The sequence below is a fragment of the Nilaparvata lugens genome, chromosome 12, assembly GCF_014356525.2.
Source record: "Nilaparvata lugens isolate BPH chromosome 12, ASM1435652v1, whole genome shotgun sequence".
Taxonomy (NCBI): domain Eukaryota; kingdom Metazoa; phylum Arthropoda; class Insecta; order Hemiptera; family Delphacidae; genus Nilaparvata; species Nilaparvata lugens.
In genome coordinates this window covers 27,770,549-27,788,774 of record NC_052515.1, presented here as the reverse complement: position 1 = coordinate 27,788,774, position 18,226 = coordinate 27,770,549, and the positions used below count along the sequence as shown (strand labels likewise).

At 33.7% G+C, this 18,226-nt stretch overlaps 1 protein-coding gene across 4 annotated transcripts in view; it reads right to left on the bottom strand.

The window, feature by feature from the left end:
* LOC111046282 (cyclic AMP response element-binding protein A) overlaps positions 1–18,226 on the bottom strand; it is a 244,898-nt gene that overhangs the window by 13,545 nt on the left and 213,127 nt on the right. For all 4 annotated transcript variants that reach the window (XM_039439288.1, XM_039439289.1, XM_039439287.1 and 1 more), the window contains 4 exons: positions 7,400–7,629; positions 5,041–5,161; positions 2,410–2,579; positions 380–523 (listed from right to left, as the gene is read on the bottom strand). In XM_039439288.1, coding sequence (XP_039295222.1) covers positions 380–523; positions 2,410–2,579; positions 5,041–5,161; positions 7,400–7,629 — 665 coding nt within the window. The remainder of the gene's footprint in view (positions 1–379; positions 524–2,409; positions 2,580–5,040; positions 5,162–7,399; positions 7,630–18,226) is intronic.

Genomic DNA, 18,226 nt, shown 5'->3' with positions numbered 1-18,226 from the left:
TGACTCCTATTCGCGGACAAAGTCCAGTAACATACTGTACTTTTTGTGAGTGGTTTACTTTTGTTACTATTTTGTATGAATCTCGAGTGAATAAATTTGATTTGATTTGATTATATTTCTGGGTTCTATAATTTCTATCAGTATTTTTACAGAAATAGTGATATACAGATATAGGCTACTAGAAATAGCATCAGCCTGTAAGCACCTTTGCAATCAAAGATGTTGTAGGCTTTACAACATGTTGTATATTGTAAATTTTCATTGTACGGTTTACACTTTATTAGAATCTGTTGAGTGTGTAATAGACTAGAAAATAGCTGTTATATTCTGTTATAATATAATATCCTCAGAAAGTGACGTTCATGAGCAATGTACATACCTTATTTTTAATTTTCCTCCTGATCTTTTTCAGTGACTTTTCTTCAGATTTGGTGAGAGGCAGTCTTGTCGGGATTGGGTAGCCTTCAGCCAGCAGTGTCCTCTTCTCCTCATCCGTCAGCATCAATATTCCTGTCGATCCTTTCTGCAATTTCAATCATAAAATCAATCAATAGAATCAAGAATCAATCAATTATTGGCTGTATAAGCCTTTTGTTCCTTATCGTGAAGGGTAAAATTGATATAGTGGAGTCCACGTGAAATGGCAGTGGAGAAAGATAGGAAAACAACGTTGCCGATCCTCTGCCTTTATCAATGCCTTCTATAAACGGTAGCTGATACTAACTGTTAAAGTTGGACTAGCTGTTAAACTAGATTAAATTAAATTAGACTGACTGTTAAACTAGCTGATATTAACTGTTCATTCTCGTTTAAAATAATCAATTAAATTTTATCAAGCAAGAAATTACATTTTTCAATAATTTCATAATTAAGATGAAATATTATGTTTATTGGTGTAATATTAACTGTTCAATCTCGTTTAAAATAATCATTTATATTTTATTAAGCAAGAAATTAAATTTTTTAATAATTTCATAATGAATTTCAATGATTAAGATGAAATATTTTGTTAATTAATTATTAGTTCTAATTGTTTAAAGATGATCTGGCAACAGAGTAAAGCAAGAAAGAAATAGCGCTATCTGCTTTGTTGAATGATAGACAAGGATAGCAATACCATTGCTAATCAAACACTGCCATTATAACGTGGACCTCACTATAGTAGTTGATTTTGGTGAAGCTATGTGACACTGGTAGCCTCTCGTACTGTGCCGTTCTTAAACTCTCACCCAAACAAAACTATAATAATAGACAGTAGTCGACAGTAATTGGCTTGGTTTAACAAAATATTTGCATAAAATTTTAAACATAAACGACCTATACAATGGGAAATATTCTTATGCTATCTTTCCTCTATGATAAAACGTTGCCTCTAGTCCTAGTTGTTTTTGGTGAACCTATGTGAAGCTGGTAGCCTCTCATACTGTGCCGTTCTTAAAATCTCACCCCAACATTCCAACAAAACTATAATAATGGACAGTAGTCGACAATAATTGACTTGTTTTAACAAAAAATATGCTTAAAATTTGGAACATGAACCACCTATACCATGGGGACATCTTCTTATGATATCTTTTCTCTATGATAACACATTGCCAATAGTCCCAGTTGTTTTTGGTGAACCTATGTGACGCTGGTAGTCTATCACACTGTTTGGTTCTTAAACTCTCACCCAAACAAAACTACCATTAATAGACAGTAGTCGACAGTAACTGGCTTGATTTAACAAAAAATCTGCTTAAAATTTCAAACATGAACGACCTATACCATGAGATATCTTCTTATGCTATCTTTTCTCTTTGATAAAACGTTATGGATATAAATTAATATGTAATAGATTGACACCCTCAGAGAGAATCGATGAAATAAAAGAGCATATTGTAGATGAACATAAATGTAGGGAAAGTTATTGTTAGGAGTAGAATTTAAATAGAAGATATGGAACTGGACCGCCATTTATTATTTACTATAGTGAGGACCACGTTATAATGTCAGTGTTTGATTAGTAATGGTATTGCTATCCTTGTCTATCATTTAAGAAAGCGGATAGCGCTATCTCTTTCTCGCTTTGCTCTGTTGCCAGACCATCTTTTAACAATGTAGAACTAATAATCAATTGACAAAATATTTCATCTTAATTATCATGTAAATTCATTATGATATTATTGAAAAATATAATTTATTGCTTAATAAGATATAATTGATTATTTTATTTGAGAATGAACAGTTAATATTAGATCAATAAATCTGTATCAGCTACCGTCTATAGAAGGCATTAACAAGACAGAGGTTCGGCAACGTTGTTCTCCTATCTTTCTTCAATGCCATTATAACGTGGACCTGACTATAGCAGGTAACCCGTGGTCTGTAATAATTTATAAAAAATAATAATATTTTGAGTGAACTTACCGGCTGACTACTGATGAGAGGCGTTTGAATGGGCTGCCTCGAGGTGGTCGTGGAGTGGGTGACTGAGTGGAACAGTTTGCGGGTTGGTGACGAGGGGTGAGTTGGGGACACGTTTCCCCCCTCACTGTCACTGGACGTCGATGACGGTGGGGTGGGGGGTAGTGAGAACCCTGCAAAAAACAAATAAACATTTTTGAAAATTACACTAGTCAATTCTGATAAAAAATTCAAGAATAGACTGTTATATAAAATACTAGATATAGACTATAAATAAAAAGATATCTGAAATCAATGAGTCTGCTAAATTAAAATAATTAAATAAATCTAAATGAGTTTGTTAAAATGAAAAAGGTATATTTCAATAAGAATCTAGAACAGGGTAGCCACCCATCTCAAAATCATGAGTAATTCCCTGGTTTCCAGGAGTAAAATTTCAAATTTTCCAGGTAGAGTATCCACAGTATTTGAGGAACAAGATAGATTCGTAAAGAATTTATCATGGAAATCTCCAGTTTGATCTTCCATGAAGAATATTGCAAATAGCATATTTAAATTTCAAAATATATTGAAATTTTTGACATGACAAGAATATCGATGTTTTTAGATTTTTTATGTTAGGTAGTTCAAAAGCATTGCCAATTATTATTGCTAGCCAACAAATACTTTTTATTTGAGTTTATTGTTACTGTACACTTCTTTACTAAATTGATTAAAATTTATGAAAAATTCATGAGGAATTCACGGTAGTTCAAGGTTCTCCCGGTTTTCCCGGTAGGTGGCCACCCTGCTAGAATCAATGAGTATTTTTCAATAAAAATATCTGGAATCAATGAGTATTTTTCAATGATTTCTTGAAGTTATAGTTGAATCCTTCATTTATAGATAAATTCTAATATAGGGTAGATTAATCCTTCATTTATATTCTACAGATTTCAAGTGTTATGGACAGTTGAGTTAAATAAGAGTCCTCTTCTACATAATCCACAAATTAAACACTAGAATATTGTCTAATAATATACCGAATTCATTGAAAAGTTACATAACTTACATGTTTCAAAACCATAGATGTTGAAACATATAAATAAAAATAGAAATCTAAGTACCTACATATATTATTAATTGTATTTTTATTCATTGTAGTAAGTTATTTTTTATTCTATTGTATTCTGTAATGTCAAGGTTAAATCTTGAAATCACTTTATATTACTTGATAATGGCATCCTATACAGTAGCCGAAACATGTTGTGAGTAAAAAATTTTAAAAAGGGTACTTGGATTTATATTTTTATTTATATTCAAGAGTACCGTAACGGAAAAAATACATGTTGAAATGTTGTATGCCACTTGTATGTAATATGTATGGTGTTGAAGATGACATCATAGGTGTTAAAGCATATATGCAACTTTTCAATAAACTTGGGATATTTTTAGACAATATTCTAGTGTTTAATTATGGATAAATATCACTATATCTCACCAGAACAGTATCATTATCCACAAATGTGGAGAATTCTACAAATTTTGATAGAATGTCAGCAAGGCTATAAATTCATGTGAGAATTTAGGTATACCTAGTGAATGCATAATTTAATTCAGATACTGTTGCTGGGGAGGTGTTGTGATATCTATCCATAATGAAAACACTGGGATGTTGTCAGAAATATCACTTATTCATTGCAAAATTATATACATGTTTCAACACCAATGGTAATCACCTCAAGTGTAGATGACAGCATTGGTGTTGAAACATGTATATATTTTTGCGATAAATTAGTGATATTTCTGACAACATCCCAGTGTTTCCAGCATAATTTATTATTCTATCATAGAATATTGTATGCGAATAATGTTGTATAGAATTGAAATATTTAGAAATATTGCATAGAATAATAAGATTCAGAGGGTTTATTTACTTGATATGATCTACGTAGTACATAAATTATAAACAAAGTTGAACTTCATAATTATTAAGGTCAAATAGAAGAGAAGTTGTCAGTTCCACATAATTTATTTGAGCCAAACTATGTTTTCAATACACTTAAGACATCAAATAACAGGTATTATTTAACAGTAAATTATTTACTGATCAGCAGACCATTGATGGTGATTCCTTAAGTGCATTGTAACTATAGTTTCGCTAAAATAAATTATGTGGAACTGACAACATCTCCTTTTATTTCACTTTAATATAGAGGAATTCCGCAATATCTCTGATTATTCTGTAAAATGAACTTTATGAATGTTATTACCAACAATGTAGCAAAGTATTTTAATATTTACCCTATGAGTTCGTGAACAATTATTATTTACAGTCTCATGAGACCAATCAAGGTACAAAATGTATCAAAACCAGTGAAACCAATAATATTACAATTAAACTAATTCAACAAAAGCAGTTACAATTTACACTAGACACCTTAATACAGTAATAATTACCCTCAATTATTAAGGGTCGCTTTTTCAAAGAACGATTAACTCAAATTCTAGTTTAAACAATCAGCTGGCTAAATTGCGACAAATTATAATAAATACTGTACAACCATGATACATTGCTTGAACGGATTTTATAGCTATACAAACTTTGAAGAAAGCAACCCTTAAAATGATTGTAAAAATGGACGTGTTACTGACCTGAAGTACCAGATTCGACTTTGATATTCATGGTTTGAATGATGGCATGATTTTTCGGACTGAGAAGACTTGTGTTTAGCTGGAGCACTTGGGTTCTCTGCTTCAATAGACTTTGGCCAGACTGAAAAAACAAAAAAATATTTTTTTAAATAACTGTTATTGAAGTAAGAAACCATTTATAATATTGAGGTGTACATATTTCAACCAAATGATATTATTAGTTCATTTCTAGAGTTTCAAAGGCACTTATATGAAAATCACTACTAGTGGTTAAAAATGGTTTAACAAGTTCTCAAAATCGTGAATAAAAAATCAGTAGTTTGACAATTTCAAGCTGTTTTGATTCAATATCAGTGTGTCTCTCATCCTACTATCAATTTAATTTTTATTAAATTGCTTTATTGCTTTACATTGTTAAATTTGTTAATTTATTAAATTGCTTTATTGCTCTACATTGTTGAATACTTGCTACCGTAATTTATTAAATTGCTTTAAATTGTAGAATTTGTGCTTTTAGTTTACATTGCATATTCATTGTATGTCTTCTGGAGTTGAGAAAACCAGGGCAATCAGAATTATTGTCTAGAATATCAGTGTATGAGTCAAAACATGGTGGAGCGATGAAGGTAATATGAGTGTCAGAGAGAGTAGCAGAGGAAGTAGAAAAGAAGTGTTGGAAATAATGCATTTAATTAAATGAGTCAGAGCATATTGGAGCGTCGAAGGTAGGGTAAAAGGTAGAAGGAAGCGGAGACATTTAGATAGATTATTCAAACCTCCCAGCTACCTTATCTAATACCTTTTCTGCCACCTTCTCTGCTACCTACTCTTCTATCTTCTCTGCTACCATCTATACTATCTTATTTGCCACCTTCATTGCTACCTTCTTTGCCACCTTCTCTTCTAATTTCTCTGCTACCTTCTCTGCCACCACATTTTTTACCAATTTCTCTGCTACCTTCTCTGCCACATTTTTCACCAACTTCTCTGCTACCTTCTCTGCCACATTTTTTACCAACTTCTCTGCTACCTTCTCTGCCACATTTTTTACCAACTTCTCTGCTACCTTCTCTGCCACATTTTTTACCAACTTCTCTGCCACCTTCTCTTCTAACTTCTCTGCTACCTTCTCTGCCACATTTTTTACCAACTTCTCTGCTACCTTCTCTGCCACATTTTTTACCAACTTCTCTGCTACCTTCTCTGCCACATTTTTTACCAACTTCTCTGCCACCTTCTCTGCCACATTTTTTACCAACTTCTCTGCTACCTTCTCTGCCACATTTTTTACCAACTTCTCTGCTACCTTCTCTGCCACATTTTTTACCAACTTCTCTGCTACCTTCTCTGCCACATTTTTTACCAACTTCTCTGCTACCTTCTCTGCCACATTTTTTACCAACTTCTCTGCTACCTTCTCTGCCACATTTTTTACCAACTCTCTGCTACCTTCTCTGCCACATTTTCTACCAACTTCTCTGCCACATTTTTTACCAACTTCTCTGCTACCTTCTCTGCCACATTTTTTACCAACTTCTCTGCTACCTTCTCTGCCACATTTTTAACCAACTTCTCTGCTACATTTTTTACTAAATTCTCTGCCATTTTCTCTGATACACTCCCTAATAAACTCTCTGTTATCTCCTCTGCTAACATCTCTGATAAACTTTACCTTCACCACTGTACTAAGACCTAGAAGATGTCGAACCATCATGGGATGAACTTAAATTCTTCCACTCCAACCCTAAGCAGGGCCAAGGAAATTTCATTGTTTGAACTTCCTACTGTTTTCTCTTAAAATATTCAGAATCTATATATTTGCCTGTACTCCATATGTATACTCCATAAAACTTTTATGCTTGTACTCCATTTCAGTTCTCAGTTCATCTTCTTTTGAGTGCGTGTCCATTTCATCTTGAACCCTGTTGTAATTTTTCAATGAATCAATGGCCTGTGTTTTCACCCTTATTGCTGTTACTCAGAGATTTTCATTGAACCATTTTTCTGTCCGTGTGAATTGTCCTTCAATCACCTCTCTTTTACTTTAGTTTCTACATTTGTAAGTTTAATTTCAATCCTCATCGCCAATTATTATGTCTAAATCAATAATAAAACACTTTCTGTTGACCATCTATTGAAACTGATTACAGAATAGCTTGTTATCAACAATATTAATTGTTGATTTGAAATTATTGAAAAAAATGTAATTGTAAACGAAACACTTCTGTTAACCATATTTTATTGAAACTTATTACAGAATGGATTGTTATTAATAAAATGAATTATAGGAATAAAGAATTATTCGAAATCATATGTTTATCATCTGGTATCAACTTAGCCTGAAATAATTAATGCTGACCTTAGCAAATCGGAAATGGTTGACAGGCGGCGGTGAGAAGGACTGTTGAGGCTCGGGCGAGGCAGGACAGGACGAGTCCATGGAGTCCTCTTCATCAGTCATTGGCTCATCCTTGATGACCACAATCGGCGAGGGCGGGTTGGCCGAGGGGCAGGGAGAGGGTGGCGAAGGCGATTGATCACGCGAGCAGCGGCGTTTTGCTGACGTAAGCGATGGGAAGCATTCTTCGTCTGAAAAACAAAATAAAACTGTAGTTAACAGACAAAAATTAAAAAATAAATACAGTAGTTTAATTATTTTAGAAATAACTAGTACCCTTTTCAAACATTTTTACATTACTAGTTTCAGCACTCATGCCATTCTCAAGTGGCCTTTTTTTAAAAATAAATGTTTAGAAAAGGTACTAGTTATTTCTAGAATTATTAAACAATTCAAGTAGCCATATTAAAATAGTTTACCATAAAATAGTTATTTGTACATCCATGGAGCAATGTAAGACTTTTCTCTCTGTTGAGAAACGTTTGGAGCCCGTAGTAAAGACAACGGTAAGAATTTCCCTGATGGAGAATTAGTATTCTTAGCAGTATTAATTAGTATTCTGTTTCAGAAAGTAAAGTAAGACTTTAGATAGTAGATGGAAGAATTTTTTTGCCACTGCACAGAAAAAATTTTATCATGATTCTAGGTTTGTATTGTCAGGCCAGATACTGTCGCATGACATGATATAGACTGGAGATAGATGTGCTGGTACAACAACAATGAGAAAAGTACTACCATTGATTAAGTAAACAGGTTTGATCTGTGTTACTTCTAACAAAATCTTCATAAACATTTAAAATCAAATTACACTTTTTTCAAATATATTTTATTTCTCACATGTTCCGACTTATAATTTAATTTAAAAGTGAGTGAGTAAAATAGCAAATGACATTATAAGTCGGTATTGTGGGAAAAAAATGAAGTTGAAAAAAGGGCATTTTGATTTTAAATTTCTAAGTTAATACAGTACGAGTAGCCCTTACCAAGAAAGCGAATAACGAATTTAGTAGGTATCGATATTCTGTGTTCCTATTTATAAGTACAGGGTAATATAAATTTTATTGTGAAATAATCCATCATGACCAACATTTGAATTGGAAGATGAATCTCCTAACAGGAAATAATTTACTCATTCCAATCAACCTAATTCATTATTTGAGAATAATTAATTAGAGCTCCATTGCCACTTTCCAATCAAATCCATCGAGTAGAAAGACTTCCATTTCAAACGAAAGTATTTTTCATGAGCAGCAAACAATTTAGCCGTAGTTATATGGGTGCCTGCATGACCTATATCTGTGGCATTCCATGCCACTGTTCACTACATATAGTATGCTTCTGTATATATATTCTAGGGTATGTATATAGATATACTACCGTATCAAAGCTACAAGTTGCCAAATCAAATAAACCAAGAACTGCTCCCTCCGTGAATAGTCAGCCCTCTCATTCTCCTACAATAATAACACTATAGACAGACCGCTCCCTTCTAGATTGGCCATTGCAGATAAGAAACCTCATCTGTTATCTAGATTTGTTCTTTCAATCATTCTGGAAGCTGTAACTGCTTTCACTCTTTCATAAACACTTTTGCAACTTCTCCTTTTTTACTCTCAGTGTTGGATTAGATTCTTCTTTTTCTTCTTCTTCTTCTTATAATTTTTTTCACCGCTCTCACAAGCAATCTTATATTAACAAAGTATACAATAATTTTTTCTATAAATATTTCTATATTATATTTAAACAAGACTGTTTATTCATCATCCAACTATAGAACAGCTGGTCGTACACTAATATCTTCAAAAATCAACATTTCTATGACATGAAAGTTAAATAAGCCCTACACACTGATAATCTGATAATAATCATGTCAAGTGGAATATGATTATCTAGCTAGATCAAGTAATTGATATTATTCAAAGCTTCTACTCAGTGATAAAATTGTCTTCATACCTCTACAATTATATAGAGATTTAGAGAGCTCTCAATTCATCTAATCCAACGTTATCTATTATAAACTTCTTAATGAACCACCTAAGCTACTACATCAGTATATTTAAAGTACCCCATATGCTATTGCTGACTGAAAAATTCGAAAGAAAATAAATAGGAGATCATCATACTCGTTGTAGATGCGCATTGGTATTTATCACTTTTAATTGTCTATCTTTGGAAACTGATTGGAATTACCAATAACTGAAGCTATACGAGAATATGAACCAAAACACAGAAACGAAATATCATAGCTAAAATATTTCAAACTTATCTTCCAGTTCATCTACTGTATGAAACTATTTTCATGAAGAATGCGTTTGAACGATTGTTTGAAATAGAACAACAAGGTCTCTTATCCGGGAGTGAGAGAGAGAGAGATACAGTGAGAGTTGAAAGATGGGAGAGAAAGGAAGAGAGAGAGAGAAGGTGAGAGAGAGTGAGATGGACCTAACTTCCACCCACCTGAAGTGAAGTGAGTGATAAACATGTTTTTCTCCATTTGAAAGAAGCACGCTGAACTCCTTTCACTACCGCAACTAGGTTACCTATATACAAACCGCGAAAGAAATGCCAAATCATCCAAGTCTACTTTTATGAGGGTAGTATGCGGTTGTAAAAATTGTAAATATATCTTCAGTATTTTTACAATATGAATCTTTATTTTTAATATGATATTTTGTAATTTGCTACTTAAGTGTGACTTAATATGATATTTTGTAATATGTAGTTATTTGTGATTTCCCGATAGCTAATGAAATGGATTGATAGTATTCTCTATAAGTAGTATCTTTATTTGAAATAAATAACAATGAAAACACAACTGTAAGGTTAAAATAAATAGCAGTTCGGAGCCCACCTAAAACTGTAGGTCCATCCATCTCTCAGTAGCCTATCATCCGCCTCATTACCTAGGCACTAGAGTTCATGTGAGCAACAAAAAAATAATTCTTGTCATTTTTCAAATAAAAAAAAAATCATTTTGCGGAGAATGATGCCCACATTAAACCTAGACTTGTGCGTGTGTAATGAGAGATAACTACTATGATGAGAGATACAGCACATTTTATTAAAATGGAAGAAGACTGATCCAACTCAAAAAAGTCGTTTATTCAGGAGAGTAGTTTTAAAGTTTTCATAGGTATACACACTTGATTTTCTGCTCTTAGAAACACTCAATTTTTCTGATTCCAACTGTTTCAGTTCACTTATTATTCTTAAAAGTGGCCTGTATTTATGTTTTTATTCATAATATGGCTGAATTGGAATGGAAGACTGTTCTAATCGAAATGGCACAGTCTTCCTGTAATGATTGCATCGGTTTTCCAAATAGGAATACTGAACATTCCGTGATATATTATAGAATAATTGGAACGAGTTTTAACTTGGAACAGTCTTCCACCGAATAAAGTGCATAGAAACCAACTGAAATACATCCTTAGCTAAAAATTGACAATTTTCGAGTTGGAACAGTCTTCCTACCAAGGTGCAACATGATAACTACTTGTAGACCTACAGTTCAAAATCATAGTAATTTATACACGAATACAGCAGTAGAATAGCATTATTGTGCTAACAGATTTAATTACTATAAAAATAGTTATTCTTGCAGAGAATGATGCCAATAAGGAATCTAGAATTGTACGTGTGTATTGAGTGATGATCAATAGCCTACATTTGACCTACAGTTTAAAATAATTTATACATGAATACAGTAGTATTAGAATAGCAATGTTGTGTCAACAAATTCAATTATTTGCTTAAATGTAGCTTGTAAACATGAATACAATTGAAAATGTCACTATCCTATAATTACTAGAATTTATTATAATAAAAATTCAAAGAACCACGCATGGATTTCTTCCCCATATTCAAGTTTTCCAAGAATAATGTTCAAGTATTTTGTTTTATAATCTCCATTTCCTACATTTCAAATACCACCTCTCAAAAAACTGTCAGGAAACAAGAATATCAAAGCCTACAAAATACCCCTCAATAACTTTGTTTATTATTCTATTCACCAGTGCTTCCTCAATCTAGTAACGTTACTACCAGAGAAAGCACATTTTGCAAACTATTTTGAATCAAATAGTTAGTTATTCCAGCATCTAGTCTGGGAACTAGAACCATCTAAAATAGATATTTATCACCAAATATGATCGCCGTTTTATTATACTTTCATCTATATGGATATCATATTTATCTAGATCTATTATATTAACCTACAGTACACGGTTATCTACAGATATAATCAGTAGATTATGGACAATATATCGGTGCTCCAGATCATTCTGCGTTGTAATTCCATTCACTTTACATCCTATACCATTTTACTCTTTCCTGCCTTTCAGGTTATGTTTTCGTGTAGCTCTTCCTGTCGGCAATGGACTACAATAATAACCATTACTCTGTCCCCAATGCCTTGTTACAATGGGAGGCGATATTTTTGCAAAAATGAATCGAAATAGGTCAAGAGAAAGTCATTAGGTTGACGATGAATAATTATCATAAATTATTAATGATTGTGATTTTATGAGCTGGCCTCCTAAGATGTCGTTCGTGTTTCTAATTGTAAATTTTCAAATAGGAATTTATATAGCATTGCATTTTTAGTGGATAAAGTTATAAGATGTTGGTAAATAATTCGAATAATTCTCAATAGTTTACCATGTTTTCATATCAGTTTCCAATAGCGGGGCATCGAGCTTCGCTCGTTATTTTTATTTATTGATAAACAGAACACAATTCTCTTAAATGATCGTGTTTATATTTCACAGCTGGCTATACGTCATCTTATGAATTTCGGGGGTGCGATATTTTCATTTTTCACATACTCACTCGCTCATTCACTTTTTTACTATCCACAGCTGTTTCAGCCAAGGATGAATTATCATTTTAATGCCGTTCAGCGAGTTTTTCCAAGGATGAGACCTAGTGCAATCGAATCTTTATATCATAAACCTACTATGTTCCAAATTTCGTGAAAATCGTTAGAGCCGTTTTCGAGATACATTAAACATAAATAACCAGATATAAAAATAGCCAGATATATAAATACAAAAATTGCTCGCTTAATATAATAGGATTTGTTGTAATGCATTTATAGAGTATGACATTTGAAAGGATCAGCAATATTAGAAGAAGACAGAGAATAATGGTGACAATCATTTTGATACAATTGAAAAATATTTTACCAGTGTATGGTGTTACAAAAATCTCAATTTGAATTATAAGAAGGGTCGATGACTCTATTAAACTGAATGGTGAAACATTAAGCAACAGACTAAAGTGTGTGGATGAAACCATCATATATCTAGTAAACTGAAAGGTTACTATATAGTATAGTGTGGATGAAGCCCTACGATTGGCCGTTAGTTGTTGACCAATCATGATTGAGCTCTGTCATAGTCCGAGACAAGACACGCCCACAGTTTCCCAAATATGACCGTGAGAGCTATCTCATCTAGATCGTTGAAAACTCAATTTCCCTATTCACTCATTTATTTATTGAATGAAAGTTAGTAACTAACAGAAATAATATTGCTAGAGATTCAATTGAAATCCAATTCACTCCATGGAAATTAATGGAATTATACGTAGTTTGAAAAGCTCAAAATCCCCAGGCATTGATGGATATATCTCAATAATGTTTAAAAATATCTGCCATATCATCAGTCCAGTTCTTGCTCACATATTCAACTTGAGTCTCTCTGAGGGCACTTTTCCAAGTAAACTAAAGATGGCTAAGGTTATACCAATTCCAAAGAAGGGAAACTCTAAGGATGTTCAGAATTATAGATCTATATCACTGTTATCCATTGTTGCAATACTGTTCGAAAAGTTAATAAAGGTTCGAATGATGTGCTTTTTGAATTCATTCAATTTTTTCTCAAAGAGCCAGTTTGGTTTCAGAGAGGGCTTGGGCACTGAGCTGGCTCTAAGAAAATTCATTTCAGAGATTTCAAGCAACATCAACAGAAAGGATATGAAAAGAGTTGCTGGAATGTTCTTGGACATCCAGAAGGCATTCGATACTGTGAATTATGAGACTCTGCTGTGAAAACTGGAGCTGGCTGGCGTGCGTGGCTTGCCCTTGGCATGGTTCCATTCCTATCTACATGGACGTTCTCAAGCTGTGAAGGTGGTTCCAGAAGAGCTCCTTTCAGGAAATGACCTGTGGAGTTCCCAGGGATCAGTTTTGGGGCCGACTTGTTTTTGATTTACATCAATGACCTCTACTCAGGCCCCTTCAAGGGGAAATTCACAGTATTTGCAGATGACACAGCCCTATCCTATGGAGCTGGATCAGATGTTGAGCTATATGAAGACATTTATTTATTTATTTATTTATTTATTCCATAAAAACATAGAAAGGCTCACAGACAAACTCCAGTACGAGCCTTAATGACACATTTGATAGTGTAACGTTACAATTAAAAAAAAAAAAATAATAATAATAGAAAAGAAAATAATATCGCAATTCATTAAATATTCACAATTCAGTAGGCTATAACTAATAAGATTAGAAGAGAACGATATATTGGTCAGATTCAGAAAGTTAGTAAAAGGGTATAGGATGAAAAATATTTAAATAAAAAGAAAGAAGAAACAGTTGAAAAAAGGAGAGTTAGTAGAGCTCAAAAATAATAATTTATTCATCAATTGAGCAGCATAATTTTTCACAAGATTTTTTGAATGTATTGAAGCGGTCATAGAAGGGGTCAAGGAATGGGTTTAGTCTATTGTACAATCTCATTGTTCTATTCAGGTAGGAATTGAAATGGTGAACGGTTCTGACAAACGGTATCTGAAATAGCATATTAAGTCTTGGTCTATTGCATGGAACATGGAAATTTAACAAATTGATGAAATCTGGCATGAATATATTATTATTTAGAATGTCATATAATAACATTAATGCTCTAATGGATCTTCTGGTTTTTAATTTTTGGACTTTAAATGTTGACCTTAAGGTTTCGGTGGAAAAAGCTATTGGACAAAATGTATTATACGTTTTGAAATAAAGATACCTCAATAACTTATTTTGAATAATCTCTAAATCATTTACGGCAGTGCTCTGTGATGGCTCCCAAACAAGTGCTGCATACTCTAGCTTGCTCCTCACTGTTGCATTATAAATATTCAATATGACCTCACATCTAGTGAAGGGCTTACAATTACGAAAGAGAAACCCTAGTGATCTATTGGCCGAATTCATGACATGAGCCAAATGATCCCTGTATTCAAGTGCTGGTCCATCAAGACTCCCAGGTCTCTCATACTCGTTACCCTGTCCAGAAAAGTATCATTTATTTTATAACTATATTGTCTGGGATTCTTTTGGCGGGTAACGATCATGAACTTGGTTTTTGAAATATTGATTTCTAATTTATTCAATTCACACCACCTCTGAACACCGTCCAAATCCCGCTGCAAGAAGACACAATCACGAATACCAGCTATAGGCCTGAAAAGCTTAACATCATCATCAATTCGTCGCAATTGTCGCAATTCAGCAAACAGCAGAATACGGGACTTTTCAATGTAATCAGGAAGATCATTTATTAACAATAAAAACAATAATGGGCCAAGATTTGATCCCTGAGGGACACCTGATGTGTTGGTGAAATCAAGAGACCTCTGATTATTAAATAATACATAAGATTTCCTATCAACGAGATAACTTTTAAAAATGTAATCAGACTCTCAGACAGTCCGAAACCTTTCATCTTATTTAAAAGTACTGTGAAATTACTGTATCAAATGCTTTTTTATAATCTAAGTAAATTACATCGACGCGACCTTGTACATCTAGCTCAGAGGAAACAGATTGGGAAAACTGCAGCAAATTAGTAACCGTTGATCGCGAAGGCATGAACCCATGTTGAAAAGGGGAGATTACAGGCTTTACGTGATTAAATACTTTACTGTAAAGTATATACTCAAATACCTTGCTTGTTGAATTCAAAATAGCAATCGGTCGAAAGTTTCCGATTATATTTTTAGCACCAGATTTGTGGATGGGTGTTATCCTAGCAACTTTCCATTTTGCAGGATATTTATTTGATTTGAGAGCCAAATTGAAGATAAATTTCAAGGGTTTAGTGAGTATATCCTTACATCCTTTTATTATATATCCTGGCACTCCATCAGGTCCACAAGAGCGTGTGGCTTTCAGGTCATCTATGGCTGAGCTGACTTCTTCCTCAGAGATAAATTTTATTTGAAGTTTATCAAGAGGTGGCAAAATATGATTAATATTATTAGCTTCATTGTCGTTTTCGGGAGGCGTAGTATCATTATTGTTATTGCAATTAATATAGGTTGAATGAAAATAATCAGCAAATGCCTGAGGCACCTCCTGACTGGTATATTTACATCCATTCCATTCAAAACAATCTGCCACTGACCTTGATTCCTTTTTACTCCCTACGTAATTCCAGAATTGTTTCATATTGGATTTAATGTCGCATTGTAATGAGTCTATGTACCTCTGATAAGCTATATTTATTTCTGATTTTATTGACGCTCTTAAATCTATGAATTTGTTCAAGTAGTATCTGGAGAACGATTTTTTACGCGCACACTTATTTTTAGATTTAATCATTTGAATTATATTCCTTGTATACCAAACTGGATACCTAGATTTAATTATTTTTTTATTCTTTGGTATATGCAAAGTGAAGGCATTATTCATCAATTCATAGAAATAATCAAGAGCCAGATCTACATCATGAAATTCATATAAACTATTCCAATCAGAATCTCTGAGTGTTAAATAAAATTCAAGGAAATTCGCTTTTTTGAAGTTATAATACTCAATATTTAAAGGAGGCTGTTTTGGCTTTCTTTTAACGGTAAAACTAATATCCAAACTTGGATGATGCGGATCCTCTGCAAGCAGAGGACTAGTTTCATGTAAAACAACCAAAGGCAGATTACTCATAGACAAGTCAAGAGTTTTAGAGTTTGCATTTAATACATTATTGTACATCTTAAGATTGAAAAGGCACATGAAGTTTCTTAGCCTGGCATATTTACCTGTCCCCCACACAGTATTGTGACACAAGGTACCATTTATCTCACTTAGATTGAAATCTCCTACAATTAACAAATCATGAGAGTAAATTTCATTGCATCCCTCAATGAAATCAAAGAAGTCACAATAGTCAACCAGGTTAGATTCGGGAGCAAAATAAACAACACAGATAGAAACGATCTTATCTTGGATGGATAGCTTGACAAGCAGCGATTCATAGCGCGCAGTAGCACGAGAATGAATGAGTCGAGATGACCATTTATCAGCCACAGCGCAAAGAACCCCCCCACCCCAGCGCTTACCAGAGACAATCCTATCACGGTCACATCTGTAAACACGATATCGAGCATCGAACAGCTCGCTATCATGAATTTCATCACTCAGCCAGGTTTCAGTTAAAGCAACAATGTCAAAACTTTCACCCAGCACAGACTTTAGTAATTCGTGAGTCTTTGTGCGACAACCTCTAATATTCTGATAATTTAATTTAACTAAGAGAGAGTTAGAATTCAAAACAAATAATTAATTTCAAAAAAGAATAAAACAACGGCAAGAATTTGAATATTTTGCGACTGAGTAGCGGAAGACAGGAGAAACAACGGAATGGATTGATTACAGCCTTATCAGACAGTCGAAAATAAAATTCTCGTATCAGACAAGGCACTGTGTTAAACTCGGTTACCTGCAAGTTTTTCAATATCGCTATCAGTTTTGATAACGCAAATAGTTGAAGTCTCGTCTCTTCTAATCTTAATGTTACCTGTTTAGACAATGCCAACTTATCCGATTTGAGAGATTCAATGATTTGATTCTGCTTTTCAATGATGAGTTGTTGAGCAGATAATAGTGCGGCGTTCTCGTCGAGCTTCTCGTGACACGATTCGAGTGACTTACCCAAGTCGGTTTCGATACGCTTTAATCCAGAATCGAGTTTTTCACCCAAGTCCTTTATTAGGATTTTTAAACTTGCAATTTCATTATTCGAATCCTGACTTAACACATCACCACCGTCGCTATAACTACGACTCAACCGACGATCGTGAGCACAATTTGAGCACAACCATTTACGTCCGGATGTTTCATAAACACTCAACTCTGCTTCACCAAAACCCACGCACTGTCCATGGAAATTCTCCCTGCACTCACTACACTGAATTTTGTTCGTAGCCTTGTCCTTCGAAGACCGCACGATCAATTTGTTGCATTTATGGCAATTCATACTGACTAGACACGCTCACTTTTAGATAGATAACGGAGCTCAATCGCTTTACGTCCGCTCTCATCAGAGTCTGATAACTAACATGTCCAATGATTTAAAACTATTGTCTCTATGGTTCAGCTTCAACAAATTAAGTCTCAATTTCGAGAAGACTTCATATCTGAACTTTGGAATATCTTGTTCTTTCAGATTTCTCAGCCCCCTGAAATTCCACAGTGTTGGATGTACTGATGATCATTGTGGATGTGGGGTAATAAAGCAATCTCAGGTAGTCAAATATCTTGGCCTATCGGTTGATGACAATATGATGTGGAAGAGTCATATTGATTCTATGAAGAAATATTCTCGATGCCTACTACACAGATTGCATCATTTGAAAAGATTGTGTCCAAGGTTCGTTTTAAGGAATATCTATTTTGCATTGTCTCAATATCGTCTCTCTTATGGACTGGTGTGCTGGGGCAGCACATATATGACCCACCTGAAATCACTAATCACTCTTCAGAAGTCTATGATCTGCCTCATTGATGGAGGATGT